The 25,885-nt window shown below is 43.8% G+C and overlaps 2 protein-coding genes across 7 annotated transcripts in view; one reads left to right on the top strand and one right to left on the bottom strand.

Moving 5' to 3' along the window:
- The window catches only part of POLK (DNA polymerase kappa), a 68,930-nt gene extending 50,233 nt beyond the window's left edge, over window positions 1-18,697 (bottom strand). Inside the window, exon 1 of one of the 4 annotated variants that reach the window (XM_051838658.3) lies at window positions 18,577-18,697. The gene's annotated coding sequence lies outside the window, so the exon portion shown is untranslated. Of the gene's footprint in view, window positions 1-16,304; window positions 17,667-17,829; window positions 17,964-18,576 lie in introns of those variants that run through there. The other 3 variants (XM_051838657.3, XM_089312866.1, XM_089312865.1) reach the window with 3 other exon arrangements.
- Window positions 18,038-25,885, top strand: part of CERT1 (ceramide transporter 1) — a 122,264-nt gene continuing 114,416 nt past the window's right edge. For all 3 annotated transcript variants that reach the window (XR_001792585.4, XM_017339031.4, XM_008251138.5), the window contains exons 1-2: window positions 18,038-18,537; window positions 22,443-22,577. Coding sequence is in view for 2 of the 3 variants with exons in the window: in XM_017339031.4 (XP_017194520.1) it covers window positions 18,442-18,537; window positions 22,443-22,577 (231 nt within the window). In the remaining variant the exon portion in view is untranslated. The remainder of the gene's footprint in view (window positions 18,538-22,442; window positions 22,578-25,885) is intronic.

The raw sequence follows: 25,885 nt of genomic DNA, 5'->3' as shown, positions 1-25,885 counted from the left end.
AGCAGCTTGACCCACTGTGCCACAGTGTCCTGTCTTCTCACTGTTTAAGGTAAAAACAGGAGTCTGCAAAAGGCAACAGGGTAAGCACTCTTGAAAAAGCCAAAAATCACAAACCTGCAGATGAATTTGTTTGCTTTGCTATCCACTGGGTCCTAGGATTACCAGGCAGCATCATACAAGAAGCCCCAGGTCTTATGGATGGAGGTAACTGTGACTTTAGAACTAAGGGTTTTCTTGAAAAGGCCATTTTTGCACCTGACAGTACAGACTTTAGTCTGTTTCACTTCAACTCAGAAGCACAAATAGTAACACAAAGCTCAAAGGAAAGAATTCTCGGGTCTTGTGGTTTAGCATATTGGTTTAAAGGCACATTTTCTCAGAAAATATTCAAATGCTCCCCAGTTTGATTGTACCAGGTCACCACTTAAAAACACAAAGCAAGTCTGTTTCGGGTTGTAGTAACAATACAGACAGAACTTTCCAGAAGGAATTTTAAGGATGACATTTTAGTGCAAGGTTCCTCCAATAAAAGACACACCAACTGTAAACAATGGCATAGGCACTTAGCATGTTGACAAGACTCATCAAGAAATAACCGGGTTCTAGTTCCGGTCCGGGCGCTGGATTCTGTCCCGGTTGCCCCTCTTCCAGGCTAGCTCTCTGCTGTGGCCCGGGAGTGCAGTGGAGGATGGCCCAAGTCCTTGGGCCCTGCACCTGCATGGGAGACCAGGAGAAGCACTTGGCTCCTGCCTTCGGATCAGCGCGATGTGCCAGCCGCTGTGCGCCGGCCATGGCGGCCATTGGAGCGTGAACCAACGGCAAAGGAAGACCTTTCTGTCTCTCTCTTTCACTGTCCACTCTGCCTTTCAAAAAAAAAAAAAAAAAAAAAACAAAACAAACAAAAAAACAAACAAACAAACAAAAAAAACCAGAAAATATGCAAAATATGCTAAAGGTAGTAAGAGAGAACCATGGGCAGGTCATGGGAAAGTGAGGGAGATGCTAATGCAGTCATTTCTCCAATTCCTGTGTCTGACCCACAGAACAGCCAAGCCAGCAACCTCCTCAAAACCCTAAGAAACCTCAAGAATGAATACTATTTAAAAATCTCCAAAACCTTCAAGTGGTTAATGCTCTCTGAACAGATTAAATCTCAGTACAAAACTTCAGTCTGTGAGCAAACATTCTTTTTACAACAAATTTACACACACTGAAATTAAGACTACTTTAAATTAAAAAGTAATTTTCAGCTAAATAGATATTACACAAATGACTTAAAATTTTCCTTTTTCAGTTTCATTTATTACAAAATATTTTTAAATTATAAGAACAGAAAAGACTGCAACAACACTTATAGATTATTAGGTATCATGTATTACTTTTCCATGTACTTTTGCAATTATTTTATGCACACAGAAAGGAACAAATTGAAATAGCATGTCCATAGTTTTTATACGGTGCAGTCCAAGCACAGATCTGACTTTGTATTTTTAGCTTTAGTTTTAACATCAGCAAAATGCACTGTAGAATAGTTCAAACATTTTGAACTGAACTATAAAATTAAAAAATGGTAGCGCATCTCTGGGAAATAATGGAACCCACAGGTCCTACACCAAGAATGTGTCACTAAAAGAAGGCAGACAGCAGCCGACCCCGGAGCACCTGCTTGTGTTCTCACTGCCAGCCCCTCTCTCCTTGTTTTTCTGTTCATCTTTCTGGTTCTAATAAAGAGACAGGGACAGAATAAGTCAAAACACTTAACTTCAGCTAATGCTATAAACATAAAATTCACTACTGTAGAATATGTTACATCGTTTAGCACAGAAGGAAACATATTTTGCTATTAGCACATTAACTAAGAGCCAATCCAAAGGTAAAAATGCCTCAAAGCCCAGATTATAAATTCCTGTGTGACGATGAGCTGCATACTTTATAAAAGTTCTCCAGGTATTTAACAATGCTAACTTTGTTTTAACTCAATAAACACATTCAAGGCATTTAATAGTTGTGAACAATTAAGTTTTTATCTTATAGCTGATTCCAGGGATGTGGACTCATGAAACAGAGGCAGGCAGAGCAGTTCTGTGGTCACTAGACTGTTGTCAGCAGACTAGGCTATTTTACTATACTATGTCCTACCTTATTGGAAGGAAAACATCTAGCAGAATCAGAAAGAGCTGTAAAAGTTATTATTAACATCACAGAAAAATGATCCATTTAAGAACCCCTGAAGTTTCTGAACCCCGGCCGTGACGCTGTTTCTTGATGCAAAGCTACGGATTTCCTGGTTTTCACGCAGCTCTACCAGTCGACAGTAGGGTTCAAGAGAGTTTATCAACATAACTGTTTTCAGGTGCAATCTCAGATTAAAAACCTCAAACTTCTTAAATCTTTGTTCTACTAATGCTACTATGCAGCTCTTCTGTAATTTTTTCATGTATATTCTATTGCTGTAAAAGAATAAATGGGGGGGGGCACTGTGGTGTCGTGGATAAAGTCACCACCGCCTGCAGTGCCAGAATCCCAGATGGGTGCCGGCTGCTCCACTTCTGATCCAGCTCTCTGCTGTGGCCTGGGAAAGCAGTAGAGAAATGGCCCAAGTGCCTGGGCCCTGTACCAGCATGGGAGACTTAGAAAAGATCCTGGCTCCTGGCTTCAGACTGACACAGCTCCAGCCATTACGGCCATCTGAGGAATGAAAGAAGACTTTCTTTCTGCCTCTACCTCCACCTCTCTGTAATTCTGTCATTCAAATAAATAAATCAATCTGTTTATTTATGCCGGCAGCCCATGTGGGTGCAGCTGAAGTCCTGGCTATTCCACTTTTGATCTACTTCCCTGCTAACAGCCTGGGAAGGCAGCAGAAGGTGGCCCAAGCACTTGGGCCCCTGCCACCCATGTAGGAGACCAGGATGGAGCTCCTGGCTTCTGGCTTTGGCCTGGCCTGGCCCAGCCCTGGATGTTGGGGCAATTTGGGGAGTAAACTAGCAGATGGAAGATCGCTCTCTCTCCATCTTCCTCTCTGTGTAATGCTGCTTTTCAAATGAATAAACAAATGTCTGTGGGGAAAAAAAGGAACAAAATTGGATCAACAAACAAAATATATGTATTTCCTAGTACTAGGAAAATAATTACCTGCAATACCTTACGGATGGGTTACTGAGAAAAAGGTACAACATGAGGCCAGCGCCATGGCTCACTTGGTTAATCCTCCACCTTCAGCACCGGCATCCCATATGGGCTCCAGGTTCTTGTCCCGATTGCTCCTCTTCCAGTCCAGCTCTCTGCTGTGGCCTGGGAAGGCAGTGGAGGATGGCCCAAGTGCTTGGGCACCTGCACCCACGTGGGAGACCAGGAGGAAGCACCTGGCTCCTGGCTTCGGATCAGCACAGTGCCAGCCATAGCGGCCATTTGGGGGGGTGAACCAATGGAAGGAAGACCTTTCTCTCTGTCTCTCTCATTGTCTGACTCTCTCTGTCAAATAAATTACAAAAAAAAAAAAAAAAAAAGGTACAACAAACGGATACCATCAAATGCAATGAAGTGACTCACTTTTTTTTTTTTTTTTAAAGATTTATTTATTTGAGAGGCAGAGTTACAGAGATAGGGAAAAACAGTGATGTCTTCCTTCTGCTGATTCACTCCCTAAGTGGCTGCAATGGCCAGAGCTGGCCATCTGAAGCCAGGAGCCAGGAGCTTCTTTTGAGTCTCCCATGTGGGTGCAGTGCCACAACACTTGGGTCACCTTCCACTGCTTTCCTAGGCCATTAGCAGAGAGCTGGACCGGAAAAGGAGCAGCCTGGACTTAACTGGCACCCATATGGGATGCCAATGCTACAGGTGGAGGTTTAACCTACTACGCCACAGGGCCGGCCCGGAAGAGACTTGCTTCTAATAGGATAGAGCAGAAGCAGAAGTGATAAGGTGTAAAACCAAATCATATCATAGGGTTCATATCATAGGAGAATGTCAACTCCATCCTAGGTACTCTTCCTGCCACTTGGATTCCTCACTCTCACGATGCCAGCTGTATACGCAGAGGTCATCTCAGGGAACTGAAAACGGGATCTTCTTTGATAAGACTAGAGCTTAGGGCACGGCTGTACACATACATACTAAGAAGTGTTTTCATTTGAATAAAGACAAAAATTTAAATATACAAATAAACTGATCAATGGAATAACTTATGCCAAATCACTTTTCTTAGTAGAATTCTGTGCAAGGAAAAAATTAAAGCACTCTTTCTTGGAATACTTAGTACAATTAAAATATAAATTCTAAAAGACAAAAATTGCTAGACCACTGGTGGTCTTAATTAAAAATCTATACTGGATGAGTACCTGATGGGCAAATCAACATACAGAAAAGCAGGAAATTAATGGGAACACCTCAATTACTTTTTGGCAAAAACAGTGACTATATGCTGAGAGAAATGTGGTATGGGTGAGATGAGGGTGCTAAGCTACTAATTTTGCATGTACCTGGTCACATGATCAGCAGTCGATAGATCTGGAACTGTGTTTCAGGATTAGCTTCAAAGCCCTCATGTGATCAGCGGTCGATAGGTCTGGGACTGTTTCAGGCTTAGCCTCATAGCCCTCGTATACCTAGTCATGCGGTCCGCAGTTGATAGGTCTGGGCCTGTATTTCAGACTTAGCTTCAAAACCCTCATATCTACTACTATCCTATAACTACGAAGAAAGTAACACCTAAAATTAGTGACACATTACAGTGTTTGTTTGGTAGACTACTAATGGAAGGAGTAAACAGGAAACTGATGGGAATGATAATAGATAAAGTCACATTTCTGAAATAGAAAGCAGATTTATAGTATAAATTTATTTTAAAAGACATTGATGCTGAACATTTTGACATCTATATATAGAAGGGTCTTCAAAAGTTCATGGAAAATGCATGTTATGAACTTTGCAAGGATTTCAAATTTCTTGTACCAGAGTAAGTTTACCTTTTAATTCTACTTTTCCATGAACTTTAAAAAATACTCTCATAAATACTGGACATAACTGATTTAACCCTATGTATGCCTTCATATTCTACATGAAGACTAAATAGTGGGCCATTTCCTTTGCTATTGTGACGTGCCTGGGTGTGTGAGTTTACCTTGTTGGGGTCTGCTCAGCCTCTACTATGGTCTTCAAATATTTCTGTCTGATGGTTCCAACACTGCAATACCAATGTCACTGGCTTCTTTGCGCTGCCTCTATGGCTGGGCCACGTTTTACTTAACAGCTCCCTCATGACGGCAGTTAGGCTGTTTCCAATTTTTCCCTATTTTAAGAAATGCTGTGATTAAGAATCTATGCCCATAAATTCTTAAGGACTTGTCTTAACACCACAGACACTTTAAAACAATGCATAAGAGAAATATTATCAGCTTTTGCCCAGCAAAACAATCTGGGATAAAAAAAGGGATACACATGGGAATTCTTTATTTATAAGCATGGATTGCTTTAATAATTGGTCTACGTGCTGTCTTACCTACCCACCTTGACTATCTGTCTACTTCTTTCCAAAAAGATTTTGAGATAGCTTATCAAAACGATGCAAACAACTTGAGACAGGAAAACTTCAAAGTTAAGAGAAGAAAAGCAGGTATGACAACAATAAAATCCAAACAGCCGATTGAGCGTGAAACCACCCCGAGCCTCCAACAGCTGGACCAGAGGACAGCGTGTTCCACTACGTGCTTTTCACAGCAAGGGGACAGAAGACGGTCTCTGCAGGCTTTTTCATGTCAGGAATTCTATTTCAAAAGCCAAATGAAACAGACAATGTCTTTCATTAATAATAAATCAAGTGCAGAAACAAAGTCCAGAATATCTTACAGTTGCATTCACTGAGATTAAACTCAACTCAGACTAGCGAAGCTCTGACCACCTACTTCAGATATGCCTCTTTCATTTCAAATGAAAGAACCTAAGGTTTTAAAATAGTCACATTAAATTAGAAGTTTGCCTCCAGTAGGCAAATCACCAGTTTTCAAAATACCTTGAAAAAGAAAAAAAATAAAATAAATGAGGACATGCAAGAAGGCATTATGTGGGACAAAATGATGTCTGAATAAAGTTTTTCATGGCAAAAATCTTACTTAGTAGGGTGCTGAGGTTTGCTTGCTTGGTATTCTTAAGAGAGGGAATTTATCTTTTCCTCATTTCCTTCCTAAGAACGTCTCTGTAGAAGTCAGAGCAGTAGTTAGAACTAGTTCCCTCTTTCGATGCCGCCAGTGACTTCATCCTCTTCAGGATAAGAGGAGCCCACCAAAGTGGGGGAAAATGACTTTGATGAAAACAGAAACGATGAAGCCCCATAAAGATTGGCTATATTTGCTACAGTAAGTTAAAAATGTGTAAACAAATGACGATATTTACCAACAATTTGTAATATGCAAGCATTACTCCTCAGGAGTACTCATAATTTAGATACCTCAATAGAGTAACTATTAACAAAATACATAAGAAATGGAGGCTTAGAGAATTCACATTATTCATTTATGTTTACAAAATGTATCTGTTCCAAAATTCAAATACACATTCCATCCTGAGTCTCCATTCTTACTCTTTTTTTAAAAAAAAAAAATTTATTTATTTATTCATTTGAAAGTCAGTTAGAAAGAGAAGGCGAAACAGGAAAGAGAGAGATCCTCCATCTGCTGGCTCATCCTCCCCTACCCCCCAAGATGGCTGCAATGGCCAGGGTTGGGCAAGGTAGAAGTCAGGAGCCAGGCCATCTGCAGGAAGCTGGATGGGAACTGGAACAGCCCAGACATGAACTGGTGCCCATATTGGATTTTGGCGTTGCATACAGTGGCTTACCCCCATATGACTAAACGCCTGCCCCTCTTAATCAGTATTCTAGGCTAGTGCCTCGGCTCACTAGGCTAATCTTCCACCTGAGGTGCCGGCACTCCGGGTTCTAGTCCCAGTTGGGGTGCCGGATTCTGTACAGGTTGCTCCTCTTCCAGTCCAGCTCTCTGCTGTGGCCCAGGAAGGCAGTAACAAAGACACTGATATGTATTTAACAGTTATATTATTACTGAAGAACAGGTAAAAATATAAAATTGCTTGTCTCATAGTAGACGTTCAGTGGTATTAGTGAATAAAATTAGTTTAGTTGGTTGATGATTGAAAAGAAGCTGTAGGAGCCACAATTCACAAGGTCCAGAAAAAAATCACCGACACAATTAATGAGAGACTGAAGAACCAGATTCCACTGTGGGTTTCTGTGAAGAGTAGGTACTTGTTAGGGGCCTTAATATCAGACATTATTTTAGGTTCACTGCATTTATTTTTCCATCACAAAAATCTTGCAAGATGGATATTATCTTGTTTTACATATAAGGAAATCAAAGCTCAAAGAAGTTATAAAGTTGCCCCCAAGTCATAGGTAGTGAACAGTCCACTCCAGACTTTGGGCTTCAGAAGACTGCTGTATATACTGTATTACACATAGAATTGATTCTAGATTACAACTGTTATCCTAAATGATTTAAAGGCATTTGAGAATTTGCCAAAGCCAGATGATATTTTAGGTATGTTGGATAGTGTTTCTTTAATTTTACAGTTTTATTAAAAAATTTATTCATGTGCTTCTTTAACTGCAGTAGCACATTATGTAACCAGTTTTTTCTTGTTAGCCTATACTAGTAAGTCTGTTTGAATTACCCATAAATAATTTAAAGACCTGTGGAGCCTATTGTTATTATCTTTTTGTCTTGTGTTGAACAGAATAATAACTGATTTAACCCTTAGTACTTCTGGAAAAATTACCATGACCATTTACCATAATTTTGAGCTACTTTATGAAGTGTTATTTAAAGACTTTTTTAGAAATTGTAATAAACATCGAAACACAGGAAACCCACGTTTTTATCCCATATTTTCCTGAAATAAGCAGTGTCCTTTGAACATAACTGGCTGCCGATGGACTTCTGTGCTCAAGCTCTTATCTTCTAAAGATTCCAGATTCCATGTGCACTGTTGAGAGATTGTAGCTTCTTGTTACTTTTGTTTCATCAAAGTTGACAACTTTGACATCTTATGAAGTTGTTAAAGAAAAGACAATCATGTTAGATCCTCCATAATTGTAAGCATTTTATTTCTATATTTATAAAGTCCAACAAATTTTTTATCTATCATCTTTCCACTCCCCTTTGTGTGTACATCTGCCTTAAGTATTTGCTCATTTACAAACCGTATCAAGTAACTTGCAGTGCACATGCATCATAAAGGAGGGGAGAATGCTGTCCTAAGTCCTTTCAGCAAAATGTGATATTCCAAGTTCCGCTGGAAAGTGTGGTGTAATGCACTCTCTCTGATCACTCTCAGGATCAGCGCGCCGGCCACGGGGGCCATTGGAGGGTGAACCAATGGCAAAGGAAGACCTTTCTCTCTGTCTCTCTCTCTCACTGTCCACTCTGCCTGTCAAAAAATAAAAATAAAAAATAAATAAAATAAATAAAAAAGAAAATAGCAAGTGGGGTCAGCACTGTGATGCAGTAAGAAGCCACCGCCTGTGATGCTGGCATCCTTATACAGGCACCGGTTCAAGTGCTTAGTGCTCCACTTCTGATCCAACTCCCTGCCAATGCACCTGGGAAAGCACTGGAGGGTGTCTAAAGTGCTTGGGCCCTGCACCCCTGTTGGGAGACCCAGATGGAGTTCCAGGCTCCTGGCTTCAGCCTAACTCAGCTCTGGCTAATGTGGCCATCTGCGATGTGAACCAGTGGATAGATCGAAATTTATCTTGGGGGTGGGGGTGGAGGCTCTGCTTTTCAAATAAATAAATTTATATTTTTAAAAGAAAAAAAATAGCATGCATTTGAAGCATCTGACATTATCAGTCTGAAATTGTAACTACAGGATCAGTTTTGCCATCATACTGTAGAATGCTGTTTGTCTCTACATTCAGCTTCTGACTTGTCTGCTAATTGTGAAACTCTTCTGTTTTGTTCTTTTCCATACTGGACAGAAAGTGAAAATTCAGAACTCTCAACTGTGTTCAGTGAAAGCTACAAAAATAAAACTACAAGAATTGTGTCTCAGTGGTTTTGTGCCTTCACGTATCTGGGAAACACTATGAAAACTGAAAGATAATATCATAAGATTGATGTTGCTAGTGGATCATCATTCTAGATGATTTCAGTCCATTTTAAAATATATTTTCATTAATGCTGTTAAAAATAATTGACAAATAATGTTTAAATAATTCCTAGGATGATGAAATAAGAAAACGCTTTAGATACAGGTAAAATAAACCCCTCTAGGTGTCATTATTTGTCTTCAGTTTATATAGGGGTAAATAGATCTTTATAGTAAATTGCAAGGTGAATTTTATTCTGTTAAAAGACAAATATCATTTTGGTCCTCTGAGAGGCTTCTCAGAAAGAAGAAAACATGAAATATCAGTGCTTCCAAATCCTGCTACTCAAAGAAGGAATTCAAAAGCTAAATTTGGCCCTTACATATCCTAGTGCTTTACAAAGGATTAATGCAGTGACACTCCTTAATTTTATGTGACAACCAAACCTGAACTGCTTTGCATTTCCTTCTCTGGTTTCACGGGAAAGGGCTAGCCATTTTAATTCATTCCAGAATATAATAATTTACCCAAGTAAGGCACGCCTTAACAATCAAAGCACACCTGAATGCCATTCTAGGTGTCCAATAAAGTAAACTTTTACATTTTTAAAAAGTAGACAGTAATACCACTATACTTAGAGTAAATACAGAGAAAACCTTCACAATCTTTGTTTGTTTGCTTCCATCAACATAAAAGATTAAGATACAAAGATGAGTAATGACTTCAAGATGCCTATATTCACTTTATAAGTGTTTTTATACCCACTACTCTGAAGTCACAAAAATATCTTTTTTTTTTTTTAATTTTTTGACAGGGAGAGTGGACAGTGAGAGAGAAAGACAGAGAGAAAGGTCTTCCTTTGCCGTTGGTTCACCCTCCAATGGCCGCCGCGCTGCGGCCGGAGCACCGCGCTGATCCGATGGCAGGAGCCAGGTGCTTCTCCTGGTCTCCCATGCGGGTGCAGGGCCCAAGCACTTGGGCCATCCTCCACTGCACTCCCTGGCCACAGCAGAGAGCTGGCCTGGAAGAGGGGCAACCGGGACAGAATCCGGCACCCCAACCGGGACTAGAACCCGGTGTGCCGGCGCTGCAAGGCAGAGGATTAGCCTAGTGAGCCGTGACGCCGGCCAAAATATCTTTCAATTATTCCATATACTATCACTAAAGATGATGCATACAAGTTTCTTGTGGTCCTTTACACTTCTGTAATAGTACCCACGGTCAGAAATGGAGGTGGGGTGGGCATTTCCTAATTGTTAAAACACCTGCACCCCACAGGATACTTGGGTTAGATACCCTGCTCCAGCTCCTGCAAATGCAGACCCTGGGAAGCAGTGGTGATGGCTCAAGTAGCTGGGTTCCTGCCACCCACACGGGAGCTCTAGATTGAGTAACCTGGATCCCAGCTATCAGCTTTAGTCAGATCCAGGTCCAGTTGCCGTGGGCATTTGGGGAGTGAACCACAGAACAGGAGTTCTGTCTGTTGTCTAAGTAAATCATTTTTTAAATTAAAAAAATAAAAAGGAGGAAGATGCATTTAGCAAATTTCACATAAAAGAAAATCTTCCCAGATATGCTTATGCAAATATCCACCGAGGGGAAGGAGGCAGCGTTGCTGTGGCACAGCCAGGTAAGCTTCTGCCTTTAGCATGGCATTCCCATGTGGGCACTAAGTCCTGGCTGCTCCATTTCTGATCCAGTTCCCTGCTCTCCCAGTGAGTGGGAGACCCACATGAAGCTCATGGATCCTCACTTTCGTCTGGCCCAGCCCTGGCTGTTGCAGCCATTTGGGGAGTGACCCAGTGCATGGAAAATCTAACTTTACTTTTCAAATAAAAAAATAAATCTTTTTAAAAAATCCATGTACAAATGCACATAACAGTACAACTGGGATACATAAAGTTATGGTGAATGGTTATACTGTTACTCCACTTACTAAGCCACTATTTAAAGACTATTTAAAGCCACTATTTAAAGACTATTTAAAGACACTCCCTAAGTCACATGGTTATTAGGGATGAAGCCAGCTACAATTCACACCCAGAAACAGTAGCAGCAACATGTAGGATTCTTTAATGGACCTGATAGGAAAACCAGGAAAGGCTAATATGATCTATAAGTAGTCAAAATAAGAAAACCAACTCATTCAAAATGACACATATAAGGATCCCAAGAATAAAATGGGAAGGGGAGAGACTTGCAGAGGAAGTTTCATAAATCCTTTAAATTTCTGAACTTGATTCAGGAGCCATGTTGCATATCCCATGCACAGCAGCAAGGCATAGAGAGCAATTTATAAATTTATAGCATAATACCTTTAAAGCAACAAGATTCATTAAAAAGTTTACATGCTAACTTGGTGGAACAAGATCCAGAAACAAGAACTCTTCTCTTTAAAATTTTAAACAGCTATTGTTTAAACTAAAAGAAGCTGGGTCAAGTATCCTAGAGAGACAGTAGGAGGGTTACACAACAGAACCAGAGATCAAGGTCTACCATTCCAGGTGGCACAGAAAAGGGCACCATCTTTCAGTATGCAAAACACTAGTTCAATTATAGTTGCATGTATAACCTTCTTAAGACAGTTTTCTCTGATCAGCTCCTTGAGAGCAGAAGCCCCCATCTCAAAATGCTCCTTTTTTTTGTTTTACTATCTTGAAACCCCTACAATAGTCAGCACACTACCTTGTATCTTGAATTTTATTATCACCTCAGAGATAAAGTCTGTTCATTACTTATACTGAATGCCTTCTGTGTGCTGAACACTACTCTAGAGATTAAAGATAGACAGTTATGGAAGGGGCAGGTACTGTGTTGCAGCCAGTGAAGCCACCACTTGGGATGCCTACATCCCACGTAAGAGTGCCAATTCAAGTCCCAGCGCCTCCATTTCCAATCCTGCTTCCTGCTAATGTGTCTGGAAAGGCAGTAGATGTGGATCCAAGTGCTCAGGTCCTTGCCAGCCACATAGGAGACCCAGATAAAGTTCTTGGATCCTGGCCCTGGCTCGGCTATGGTGGGCATTTGGGCAGTGAACCAGTGGAAGATCTGTCTCTCCCTACTGTCACTCTTTCAAATAAAGAAATAAACCTTAAAAAAAAAAGTTACATGAAAAATCAGATGAAAACAAGTTCAAAGTTCTTGCTCCATGGAGCTTACACTCTAGTGAGTGAAAATAAACACATGCAGTCTAACACATCCATTTAAACATCACATGCTAGTATATTCTTGAAAAGATGAATTATGTGTGTGGTGCTAGACAAAAGTTTTTTTTTTTTTTTTTTTTTTTTTTTTTTTTTTTTAATTTGACAGGCAGAGTTAGACAATGAGAGAGAGAGACAGAGAGAAAGGTCTTCCTTCCGGTGGTTCACCCCCAATATGGCCACTACGGCCAGCGTGCTGGCCCGATCCCAAGCCAGGAGCCAGGTGCTTCCTCCTGGTCTCCCATGCGGGTGCAAGAGCCCAAGCACTTGGGCCATCCTTCACTGCCTTCCCGGGCCACAGCAGAGAGCTGGACTGGAAAAGGAGCAACTGGGACTAGAACCCGGAGCCCATAAGGGATGCCGGCACCACAGGTGGAGGATTAACCAAGTGAGCCACAGCGCCGGCCCCAAGACAAAAGATTTTTATATATGCTAAATTATTTTTCCCTAAGAACTCCACTCCTCTTCCCCACCTACAGTTAGGAAAATACTACAATGAAAATAATATGCATTAGATACATGGCCTATTATTTCTAATAAGGTTCCCACTCCAAACAAACCACAAAAGGGGTAGCTGTACACCCCACACCCTTGGGAAAAGCTGATTAGAGCACTCCTTGACCAACTGCCTGTTGCTATGACTTGCAAGCCAGAGACCCTGAGAGGGCACAGACACAGAGGGCAAACATACACGGCGAGAGCTCAAAGAGACAAAGACTGAGAACACAGTAACTCAGAGATGAAAGATGCCATGAGGTCCTAGAGATGGACAGAAAACCCCAAGTCCAGTATGTACGTGGTCCAGGTGAGCATCCTGAGATCACCACAATAAACATTCTCATTTGAAATACTGTGAATGTATTTCTGCCCCTTTAGTCAAAAAACGCCTTGATGTGAAAAAATAACAGTCAATACCCAAGTGGCTAACCATAATAAACTGGTTATTCTCAGTGTGGTTCATTCTGAAACAATGGTTTCCTGGCACAGTCTCCTTCCGATAGCTTGCTTGGATGCCACCCGACTGCTATGGGTAAGAGTGAGGGGAGGCTCAGTCTCACAGCCTTCCCGGAGCATGATCTGATGGTAACACACTGTACCGTACATGCTCTCTATTCAGCAGATCATTTTTGGAAAACAACCCCAAGAAAGTTATACAAATGCACAAAAAATAAAGTTAAAACTGATATTCGTTATATGGCAATTGCATAACAGCAAGAAATGCAAAGTTCTAATTGCACAACAAAAGCAATTCTATGCAGTGCTTAAACATAATGCTTACGAAATAGGTGTTCTCAATATATAATTTAAAATGTAACTTGCCCAACAGTAAACACTGACCACATACACATTATCTGAAAAATCATAAATTGTGCTAATCTCAGGAACAATAGGATGACTTCAAGTTCATATTTTTTTTTTTTTTTTTTTTTTTTTTTGATAGGCAGAGTGGACAGTGAGAGAGAGACAGAGAGAGAAAGGTCTTCCTTTGCCGTTGGTTCACCCTCCAATGGCCGCCGCTGCAGCCGGCGCACCGCGCTGATCCGATGGCAGGAGCCAGGAGCCAGGTGCTTTTCCTGGTCTCCCATGGGGTGCAGGGCCCAAGCACCTGGGCCATCCTCCACTGCACTCCCTGGCCATAGCAGAGAGCTGGCCTGGAAGAGGGGCAACCGGGACAGAATCCGGCGCCCCGACCGGGACTAGAACCCGGTGTGCCGGCGCCGCAAGGTGGAGGATTAGCCTATTGAGCCACGGCGCCGGCTAAGTTCATATTTTAACATCTCTAAAATTGGGATGTGTCATATAAACTTTGGCAACTAGGCAACAGTAGTGACATAAATGTCATTATCTATGTATGCACCCAAACATGAGGAATAGAGATCAGTAATTCGGGGAAAAAACCTGGAGACAATGATGGGCATCCCTAAATGCTACAATCATCATTTCTGTTGATGGTAAGAGGAAAATGTGTGGAAAAAGAGTGTCATCACTAACTCTAAGTTGGAAGTTAATTTACAAGACTCAGAATGTGAAGTGCTGTTAGGAACACCTTGATTTGTTGCATATCACTTCTGTGATACACCCCTACAAATACATTTTTGGTGTTTTTCTATATAAACTGGTACATAGCAGCTGCTATAAGTTGAATAGATTAAGATCTCTAGGTTGCTTAGTTATTTGAAAGGCAGAGAGAGAGAAGAGATATCTCATCTGTTGGTTAACCCCTAAATAATGGCAAAAGCCCAGGATGGGTCAGGCTAAAGCCAGAAGCAGAAAACTCGTTCTAGGTCTCCCATGTGGGCGGCATGGACCCAACCAATAGAGCCATCACCTGCTGCCTCTTAGGGTGCACATCAGCAAATAGCGTGAACTAGGAGTGAAGCCAGGACTCAAACCCAGGCACATTAATAAGGGATGCAGGTGCCCCAAAAGGTGTCTTAACTGCTAGAATAAACTCCTGTCCCAGAACGCTCGATTTTTAACGGGTCACGGTTCAGTTTGAAGTGGGAAGAATGTTATAAAGAACAGTTATAGTTCCGGGCCGCGCCGCGGCTCACTGGGCTAATCCTCCGCCTAGCGGCGCCGGCACACCAGGTTCTAGTCCCGGTTGGGGCGCCGGATTCTGTCCTGGTTGCCCCTCTTCCAGGCCAGCCCTCTGCTGTGGCCAGGGAGTGCAGTGGAGGATGGCCCAGGTGCTTGGGCCCTGCACCCCATGGGAGAACCAGGAAAAGCACCTGGCTCCTGGCTCCTGCCATCGGATCAGCGCGGTGCGCTGGCTGCTGGCGGGGGTGGCCATTGGAGGGTGAACCAACGGCAAAAGGAAGACCTTTCTCTCTGTCTCTCTCTCTCACTGTCCACTCTGCCTGTCAAAAAAAAAAAAAGAACAGCTATAGTTCCAGGTTAGCTAACAAAGAACTACTTTAACTGAAAATGCATCCTCAACACAAACTCCATGTGAACAGGAACTACAAGCACTTGTTAGGGACTGAAATGTGTTCACCAAAGTTCTTAAGCTGAACGAAGCTCCAGCATTCAATGTGACTATACTTGGACAAAGGGTTTATGAGTTGGTGAATAAAGTTGAACAAAGCCATACAGTGGGGCCCTAATCCAGTAGGACTGGTACATTTACAGGAAGCAAATAGGCCAGAACTTTCTTATCTATGGGACTTGGTTATGGCAGTCTGAGTTAACAGAGGATCTTTATAGTTCTACTTTTAAACAATTAGACAATGTTTTCAGTTTCAGCTTAGGACGTCCTCTCCTACCACAAACTCAGCTTCAGTAACCAATATCCCCCTCATTCCTGTGCTTGTTGATCAAAGTGTCAACATTCTCTGTTCCAACACCTGTGGGGTTTTGATTGCTACATCTTGGCAGGGGAACAGAGGACAGGAATGAAGGGTTGGTGGTGTATCTTTGGTGAGTGAGATGATGTGGAAGAACAAGAAGCCTGAGCAGAGGATGGGGAACTCTAGCGGAATGAGAACTAAATCTAGAACGTGGCTACTTGGGCTCTAGTCCTTTACTAGCTGTGTGACCTTTGGAGTATTATTTAAGTTTCCTGTGGTTTCTTCATCAAATATATGAGAAATTTAATAGAAAAAAGTTCTCTAGAGTTGATGTTAAATAAGACACCACAGATGTAAATAAGTCAGGCAAATTCAAGATGTTTAAAATATTAGTTAAGAGCACGTTTTCCTGACACACTCTATCTACAGAATACAGTATTCACACAACTCGCACTTTGAGAGGTATTCTGAAGCAGAGAAAAGGATACGTGCAGTCCGTGCAATCAGACCTGGTTTCAAAACCTAATTCCACCGCTTTGTGGCTCCATGACCCTGGATCAGTTACTAAGCCTCCCTTTGTTTTACTTTTTATTATCTGTAAAATGAAACCTACAATGCTTATGGATGACTTACTGAAATTTACTTTTCTTGATTTGACAGGCAGAGAGAGATACAGATACATATCCACTGTTTCAATCCTTAAATGCCTACCATTGTTGAGGCTGGGCTGGAGCGAAGTCCAGGTTCCGGGGAGGCTCCCATGTGGACAGCAGAGACCCATGACTACTTAAGTCATCACATTCCACGACCCCCTCCCCCACCAGGGTGCACATAATCAGGAAGCTGGAATCAGAAGCGGAACCTGGACACAAACCCAGGTCCTCCGACATGAGATTTGGAAGTCCCAACAGCTAGGCCAAATGCCTACCCTCTGTGTATGATCTTTAAGGAATGAGTTCACATATTGAAAGTACCTAGACAACATAAATAGTTAATACCGTAAACATGCCATTTCTTCACAATGTTCTAAAAATAAAATGAAGTTCCTCAAAAACTTGTAATAGTAAACACTAAATAAAATGAGAAGATATGTGGCATTTATCAGAGGTTGGGCAGGGAAGTCCCTAAGCGAGAAAGAAAACTCAACAGCTATCACTCCAAATGAACAAAGAAAGCTCACATATCCCAGTACTACAATTTCTTTCCATTGACAGTAATTAAGTAAACCCCAACCTCTAATGTGGGATTGTAATCATTACACAAAAATCTTTCTGTACCTAAAAACACTTTAGTGTTTAACTACAAAGGAAAAATGTACTAAGAACCTTTTTGTAAAAAGGCACTTTTTCACACTGATACTAAATACGATGAAGCAATTTCCTACCAAGTGGGTAACGTAGTGATCTAACTGCTGGTGGTTCTAACCACACACAACCTTAAAAGGTATAAAACACCACAGAAAGTTCAATTTAAAACGTACGCTCCTGTGAGTCTAAACTGCATTATGAAGTGAATCTCTCAATGATTCGTTTACTTAGTGATATTTTAAAAACCTAGCGCTTGAGAAAACCAGAAATAGCAAGTCTAGCCATACCAGGCCATCTCCAGGCTACGGCAGAGCGAAACGTAACGTGGTGAAGGCGCACTTTCCGCCACCCACCCAAGAGGCGTCAACCGCCAAGTCGGTGTCCTCCTTTCTCGCTCTCTTGAACGACAGCCTCGGGCCCGTGCGTTAGCGCGAGGACCGAGGGATCCAAACGCCCCCTCTCGCAGGCCCTCCGCGCGCCACCGCGACTTCACCACCGCATCGCAGCTGTCAGCCTCTGCCCGGGCAAGACCCACGGCCCGTCCCGCGCGTCCCCACGCGCCTCTCGCCACTACCAGTCGTTCCGGGCCGCGCGCTTCCTCCCTCAGACCCCGAGGCTCTGCCCAGCCCGGCAGTCAGCGAGCGCTCCGCATCTTAATAACGACGCTGACTAGCGGCGACCCTCAGGAAACGGCGAACAGGCGCCGGGGACAGGCGGCTCAACGCACAGCCCTGCGGCGTCGCCCGTTCCCCGACCGCCTCAAAGCAAAACCCACTCTCCCGCCACGGCCGGCGCGGCCCCGGCCGCCGGAGCCCGCCCGCTCGACCCGCCGGCCCCTCCGCGTCCTCACGGAGGGTCCCCGCCGCCGCGGCCACCTCACCGCAGCCTCGCCCACCCGCCGACCCCGCGTCCCCGCGCCGCCGACTCACCCGCCGCCGCGCCCCGACTACAGCTCCCAGCAGGCCGCGCGCGCCCCGCCCAGAACGCCGCGCGCCGCCGCCCCGCCCCCGCGCTGCACTTCCGGCCCGGCGTCGCCGGCGGGGACCCGGGCCCTGGGCGCCGCGCGTCAGACGCCGGGGAGGGAGCGGGCGGGAGCCGGGAGCCGAGGAGCCGGCGGGGAGGGGCAGGGGAGGGGCGGGAGGGTAAATAGTGCTGGGCAGGAAGATGGCGGCGGCGGCGGCGTGAGGGACCCGCGCTCCGCGGCTGGGCTCGTCCTCCCTGCCGCTCCCGCGCCCTGTCCGAGGTGGCAGCGAGCGGCCGGGTCCGGGCGGCGGCGCCGGGCGCAGCGCAGGGTCACGGCGGCGGCCGAGAAGCGGAAGAGCGGGCTTCCCTCGCCGCTCGTTCGCCTTCCCCGCTCCGCCCGGAGCCAGGCGCGGCGGCCGCGACGCGGCGGGCGGGCTTCCCCGCTGCTGCCGCCCCCCGCGCCGGGGCGTGTGCCCGCCGCCTCGCCGTCCCCAGAGCCCCGTCCGCGGGCGCCGGGCGCCTGCTGCGGCGCAGGCCGGGCCGCCGGGGCCGCTCTCCCGCTCGGCCGTCGCGCCTCCATGTCGGACAACCAGAGCTGGAACTCGTCGGGCTCGGAGGAGGACCCGGAGACCGAGTCCGGGCCGCCGGTGGAGCGCTGCGGGGTCCTGAGCAAGGTGAGCGCGCGCGCGCGGCCGCGCCCCGCCCGGGCTCACCTGCGGCCCGGGGGCGAGGCGCCTCCGCGCCGTGGGCCGGCGGCGCTGCCCGCGCGGCCTCGGGGCCGGGCCTGGGCTGGGTCGGACCCCGCCTCCGGGCCGGCGCGCGGTGAGCCAGGACTGAGGACTTGGGTGCTCGCCCGGCGCAGAGCCCGTGGACGGGCACGTGACGGTGCCGGGACGTTCGCGGCGGCTGGGACCCCGTCGGAGCCGCTCGCCGTGGGTTGTGGGTGGGGAAGGCGTTCGGGACGCGCGCGGCGTGTGCGGTTCCGCGTTCCGCGTGTTCGCCGTGCGCGCAGCCCCGCGGCCTGCTGCGACTTCCCTCGCTGCGACTGTTGAACCTGTGGCAGCGGCTGGGCAGTGGACTTGAGCGGAGGAGAGCCGGCCCCTCACCAGCTGGTCGTGGATTGATGCTGGGTCACGTGCAGAATCGCCCCGCGTGGCTCTGCGAGACGTTGGGACGTCGTCGGTGGAAGTGTTTCCCGTTAGGCCTTGTGACCGCCTTTAGCAGGCTGGAGGGGAAGGGCCTAGGCTGGCAGCAGTGTGCAGGCTGGTGTGCGAGTGGTGACAGCACAGTGGACAGGTGACGGAGTTCAGTACGGGGACGCTCCCTGGGGTCTCTGTGGTCAGATGGTCTTGTCGTGTGGGAGTCTGGAGTGAATCCCAGTGTGCAAGGTGCAGACTTCTGATGGGACTGTCTGCGAAGTGAGTTCTTCGCTTCTCAGTGTCTCCAGTAGTTGCATCACTTCTCTTTAGATAAGCAGCAGACTACCATATCAGTACTGTGGCAGGGTTAAGTATTCTGTGAAACAAACTGTCCTTTTGACCTGTTTGGAGAGAGGTGGAGTGCCGTGGCTGGTGGAAAAAGTCACCAGCACTCCTGCGGAGTAATACAGTGGACATATGAAAATGGGGGGCCGTGACCTCGGCGTGGAAATGCGCAGACCGCTCCTGTGGACGGCAGGTAACTGCCGGTCTGGTTGTTGCTGCGTATGTGGACTCGCAGAATGTAGCTTTTAGTGTTTTTGTTAAGAGCTGTGTGAAGGGAAGTTTGCTGAGATTTAAGTATGGCTCCGTGTAGTGTTTCTGGAAGCTTTTAATCAAGGACATTTTATAGTGATTATGTATACTGATCAGGTGCATGTTTTTACGTATGTATTATGTGTTTAATTCCTTTGTATTTATCTGATATTTTAAACAAGAGTTAACTCAGCATCTGCCCTTTTCCTTGTGTTGAATAATGTAAAGTCCCAATACATTATATTCCTCATCCCCCCAAATGGAGTGGATTTGGAATGGGGTGTGCAAATTGATATCAGAAATATACTAGTGCAAAGAGTTTTTTTTTTCTATATGATGACGTGAATACATGAAAATATCTATACAGCGTATTTCTTACAGATTCATTTAAGAGTTCCAGAAATCTTGGATAGGTGATAATTCCGAATGGTAATCACAGGTAACAGGATGAATGATGATTGGGAAAAGAGTCACACTTCAGTAGGCCCTGGGCCGCTGAAGCTCAGATAAACGAGATCTCAGCTGCTTCTGCACGTTCCGCGCCTGGTGGTCTCCTGGGCCTCAGTTTCTCCACAGTGATTCTGTCATCTCAGATACTACGTGGAGCCTTTGCTCACTTTGTCAGTCTTTCAGATTTCCTTTCTTTGAATTTTCACAGTATTTTATATGTAACTTGGTTCTGATTCTTTGTCAAAATACTGTTTGTTTTTCCTCTTGAATTTGTGCTTGCTGGGCTATTGGTGATAGGAATCTCTGATTCTCCTGCAGTTTGCAACACACTGCTTTGTGTTGGTTAAATGGGGAAGCATGAGGGTAGAGAAAAGGCGAAAACCTGTCTTCCAGATGTGGTAGTAACAGCAATGTTTGCTGGATGCAGTCCTGAGGCTGATGTGATTTGTGGAGTCCTCTAGAAGAAAATTATATGAAATGATGGCTACACAGTTGCAGAAGTCTCTCCTGTCACTTTGAAGAGAGTCTGTTGTAGTGAGAGCTGAAGGTGAGGGTGACTTGGGCATAATGCTGCCAGGCACTGAGACTGTACTGTGTGCTGGGCACTGTTCTAAGCCTGTTCAGATAAGCACGCATCAGGGGAAGGAACATGACCATGTCACACGGTGACTCGCCTTTTGGAAGGGTGCTGATGGGAAAGTGAAATTCATCCATGGAAGGTCTTGAACACCAGTCTGAACGGTTGGTGTGAAGGAAATGGGAACTTGGTACTTATGTTTTGGAGCTGGAGAATCAAGGTTAAGATGTAAGAGAAGTAAGCAAATATGATTGGTCAGTAAATAAAATGATGTAACTTATGAATACGGAAAAGGTACTTAGAGGTCAGGCAGTCTAGGAACATGTTCATTGATTGGAATAGTTGAAAGTTCAAAGGAGAAGGCAAATATGAGAGTTGAATATGAAGGAAAGAAGATCAGAATTTGGTGTTGGGATATAGAGATAGAAAAGCAGTAGTGGAACATTATCTTCCATGACTGTGCTGGGCACTTTCATTATTTTATTCAGTTGTTCAGACAACAGACTCAAAAACGGAAGCTCACGAAAGTTAATTTGCCAAACCTCTGCTCACAGAAGACGTAAGTGGCTGAGTCTGTGCAATGCTGTATCCACTGCTCTGTTCGTGGAAGATGCTGTGAGCCAGACTTGTGTTTGCGTGACTGCAGAAGTGAGGATCTAGCCAAGGAACGGGAACCTAGGGAGCAAACACACTGACGGAAGGGAACTGTTTGTTTGAAGTCAGCGTCTAGGTGGCGGAGTCACAGTGAGGTAGAAATAAGAACGTGGTCATTAGGGGACCCTAGAAAAGAAGGACTTGAGTCATTGGCATGAGTGAGCTCTTAGAATGGGTTTGATGGTGAGGCTTAGAAGTCAGAGCTGAACTGATGTCAAATATGCTGGAGTGGGTTGTAGAAAAGTAAAGGTTTCCTCATAGATGAAGAGCCTGAGCCAGTGCAGTATATTTCAGCAATCCATTCCATTCATTTTTGAAATTGTCTATACATAAAACCCCAGATGTAATTAAAATCACACAGAATTAAATAGTCCATAGAGGTTACATAGCTGCCTTTGCCAGTTTATGGTGGTCCTCTCTGTGCAGCAAGACACAGAAGCCATTTTTATAAATAGTATTAGAGAACGATAATCCAAGTTTGTTTTTAAGAACCAATTCTATATTTTCATTATTACGCTTAGGCTTGAAAGATGCAACTTTAGATAAACACAGAAAATAGCCATTTAAAATGTATGTTGAGTACACTAGAGGAAAAACTAAAGTTGATGTGGACTTATTACATATTAATCATCTAGTAGTTTTACTTTGCTGTAGTTAAGACCATCATACATTTTCATATGGAATAACTTAGAACATAAGTAGAGTTTTGGCAATGATTTGGCTTCATGCTTGTGTTGATTTAGAAGATTTCATGTAGTATTTGGTGTAGACAATGAATGACTGTGTAACTGAACTTTTATCTTGAGTATGTTAATTATGAGAGGGACCGAAATAGATTTAAGTTTCATGAATGAGATGAGGAGGGGAGGATGAAGGCTGGCAAACAACCATGCAGAATTTTTTTTAAAAAGCAAAATCCTGCTTCACTTTTATTTCTCAAATATTAGACGAAAATGTTGTGGGTTTTTTTTTAATCTATTTATAATATTGTACATTATATAATCTTGAAAAATCTCAACTTTTCACTTTTTATAATCTTCTATTTGTGATTATGATTATGATTTTCACATTTTACTTTTGAAGCTAGATTGCTATTTCAAGAAGTTTGATTTTATAGAATACTGACATTGTCTTCCTCTTACCTCCCTCTTTCTTCCCCTCTCAGTGGACAAACTACATCCATGGGTGGCAGGATCGTTGGGTGGTCTTGAAAAACAACACTCTGAGTTACTACAAATCTGAAGATGAGACAGAGTATGGATGCAGGGGATCCATCTGTCTCAGCAAGGCTGTCATTTCGGTGAGTCGATGGGCGTTCCTGAGCATCAGCTCCATCCCAGGGCTGTTCTAGGTATTAGAGGTGCATTTGTGGACCACACTCTGATACTTTGTCCATCAAGTTATTGTAGAATGCTGATTACTGTAGAGTATCATTTTGTGTAGTCACATAATGTCATCAATAATATTATTGGTATGTCAAGTCAGATATACCAGACCTTTAGAACAAAATGTGGTGTTTTTTTGTTTGTTTGTTTGTTTTTTTGCTGAGATTGGGACAGTTAGTTGGTAGGTTATTGAGAAAGTTAAAGCAGGAAAATTAAAGAAATAAAACATATAAAAAAAAGTCCTGAAAAAGTTCATGTATTATAAAAGTTATGCATGGATTTTAAAAATGCATTGCATCAGTCTTTTAATTTCATTTTTCCACAGCCTTTGAAGTACTCTTATTTAATAAAGGGTAAAAAAAAAGGTGCTGGCAATGACAGGACAGCTAGCTAATGTTTTAGTTAAAATTTGATAATGACTTTGCTAAAACAAAAGTGCTGCTTTTACTAACCCATTCAAAGATAAATCAAAATTATCTTGTGATAGAATTTATACTGCTTATAGAAGTAAAAGCTTTGGATTTCTGTTGCTATCTAAATCTGACTTAAGGAAAACCTTAACAGTATTTTTCCATCATTTTTCACACATTCTACCCTCCTTGTATATTCAGAGTTTGAAAACAAAGCTTAATTCATTGTCATGTTGGAAGAACATAGAGGGATTGTTTGAAAGGCAGAATAATAAAACTTGCTACTCTGTGTTCTTAGAGGCAGTTTTAAAGAACTGTTTGAACATAAAGCCACGGTATTTATCTTGACTGGTATGTGGTACATTGTACTGTGTTTTAAGTTTGTATCTTGTTTAATCTTTTGGATGTTTCATTTTTCTTTCTTTCGTGTGGGGGCAAAAGAATTGCTGGAAATAGCCTGAAGACCCTGAAGGGCCTTGCCTTGACCCTTCTGCCCGTGTTGTCAGATGTGTGTTAATTGCAGTGCTTGACTTTTTGAAAATAGCATGTTCTTGATTGATATGATAATGTGGTAGAAATGAAATTGTGTTGTTTCCTAGAGTACTCTAGTAGTTTCTGTAGATTTAAATTTAACCTATCTTCTATTACAGATCGTAATATTAGTGTTACTTGGGGGAAAAGATTTTTAATTGTGCCTGCCTTGGGAAAAAACACTGCTAGTTCATCCTAGAACTTTGGTTGTGGTACAGAGAGAAATGGGTAGAAACAATGTGGGTACTTTGGAAGGGGAGATTTCCAAGTGACCTATTCACTGGGCTGAGTAATGGCAGAAAGAGTAAAAAGAGGAATGAGGCAGTAGAATTTGAGTGGTAGTCTTAGATAACAGTGAAACAGATGATAGAGGAGACACCCATATTGTGTTATGAACTTCAGCTTTCAGTCTTCTTGCTCTGAGGGTTCATGGGCTACATGTTACATGTTTGAAGAAAATTACATGGTGTAACTGAATACAGGGAACATCTCAGGATAAAGAGTGCAAGTTCAATATGTACTTTTTTTTTTTTTAAGATTATTTATTTGAACGAGTTACAGAGAGAAAGAGAGAGAGTGAGAGAGATTGTCCATCTGCTGTTTCACTCCCTAGATGGCCACAGCAGCCAGGGTTGGACCAACACGAAGCCAGGAGCTTCATCTGGGTCTCCCACATTGGTGCAGGGGCCCAAGCACTTGACCCATCTGCTGCTGCTTTTCCCAGGCCACTGATAGGGAGCTGGATCATAAGTGGAGCAGCTGGGATACAAACCGATGCTGGTATGGCAGGTGGCTGCTTTACCTGCTGCACCACAACACTGGCATAAGTAGTAAACGTAGGGGTGGACATTTGGAACCAGCTGTTAAGTTGCTTTGTGGGTTGCCTGCATCCTATGTTGGGGTGAGTGGTTCTTGACTTGGCAACTCCATATTTGATCTAACTTCCTGCCAATATTCACCCTGGGAGGCAGTAGGTGATGAGTCAGGCCCTTGGGTCCTTGGCACCCACGTGGAGGACCCAGATTATTTCAGGCTCCTGACTTTGGCCTGGCCCAGCCATGGCTTTTGTGGCGTGAGTAGTGGGTAGAATATTTCTCTGTCTGTCTGTCTCTTGCAATCTCTCTCTCTCCCTGCCTTTAAAATAAAATGAAAGAAATAAAAACTTGTAAAGTATATAATAACCGTTACTCTTTGTGAAATATTTTTTCCTTAAATATGGGCCTTTTAAAAAATGTAGCCTGTTACCTAGGTGACTTCATCTCTGATGATAAAGTGTATGTAATGGTGAATTTGTTCCTGTAGCATCCTGATGAAATTGATAGTATTCATATGTGAAGAAATCTGGGCTTGAGGAGTTGTGTCTTTACTGTAAACCTGTCATTACTAAATGTTTAGTGGACTTAATTTCTGAGCCTTTTATTCTGATAGAGCTTGAATCATTGATAAATTGGTTTACTTTAGTTAATAATTAAATCTTATAAAAATCATATTCTTTATGTGATAACAAATTGGATGAAATAATTTTAAACTTCAGAGTATTTCCTGGGAAATGTATTCTTTAATGGAAGTGAGATAGGTGGATGAGAAGAAAAATAGCACTCCTTCACTTTGTCTTTGTTGGGGGGGGGAAGAGCTATCTATACATGGAGTAAACGCAGAAAGAAAGGTGAATTTCCAATTCCCTACATGAAGGGTTTTTTTTTTTTTCTAAGATTTATTTATTTACTTGAGGCAGATTTACAGACAGAGAGAAGGAGAGACAGAGAAAAGTCTTTGATCTGCTGGTTCACTCCTCAAATGGCCACAATGGCCAGAGCTGGGCTGATTTGGAACCAGGAGCTTCTTCCGGGTCTCCCATGGAACTGCAGGGGCCCAAGCACTGGGGCCATCCTCTGCTGCTTTCACAGGCCATCAGCAGGGAGCTGGATAGAAAGTGGAGCAGCTGAGACTCGAGCCCATACAGGATGTCGGTGCTGCAGGTGCCGAACCTACTACACCACAGTGCTGGAGCCCCACTTTAGTTTTAATAGTTACTTAGGACTCAGCTCTTGGTACAAAACTTGCCCTATAGTAGATGCTCAGAATATATTGTAATTTAGTGAAATGCAAGTGCTCATGAAGTATTTAAGTTTTTAAAAATTCTGCTTTAAAAATCAAATGCACGGGGCTGGCACCGTGGCTCACTTGGTTAATCGTCTGCCTGCAGCACCGGCATCCCATATGGACGCCGGTTCTTGTCCCAGTTGCTCCTCTTCCAGTCCAGCTCTCTGCTTGGCCTGGGA

The sequence above is a fragment of the Oryctolagus cuniculus genome, chromosome 14 (genome assembly GCF_051225735.1).
Source record: "Oryctolagus cuniculus isolate XC-2025 breed Fujian yellow rabbit chromosome 14, ASM5122573v1, whole genome shotgun sequence".
In the NCBI taxonomy this organism is placed as follows: Eukaryota; Metazoa; Chordata; class Mammalia; order Lagomorpha; family Leporidae; genus Oryctolagus; species Oryctolagus cuniculus.
This window is presented reverse-complemented; position numbering and strand designations above follow the sequence as displayed.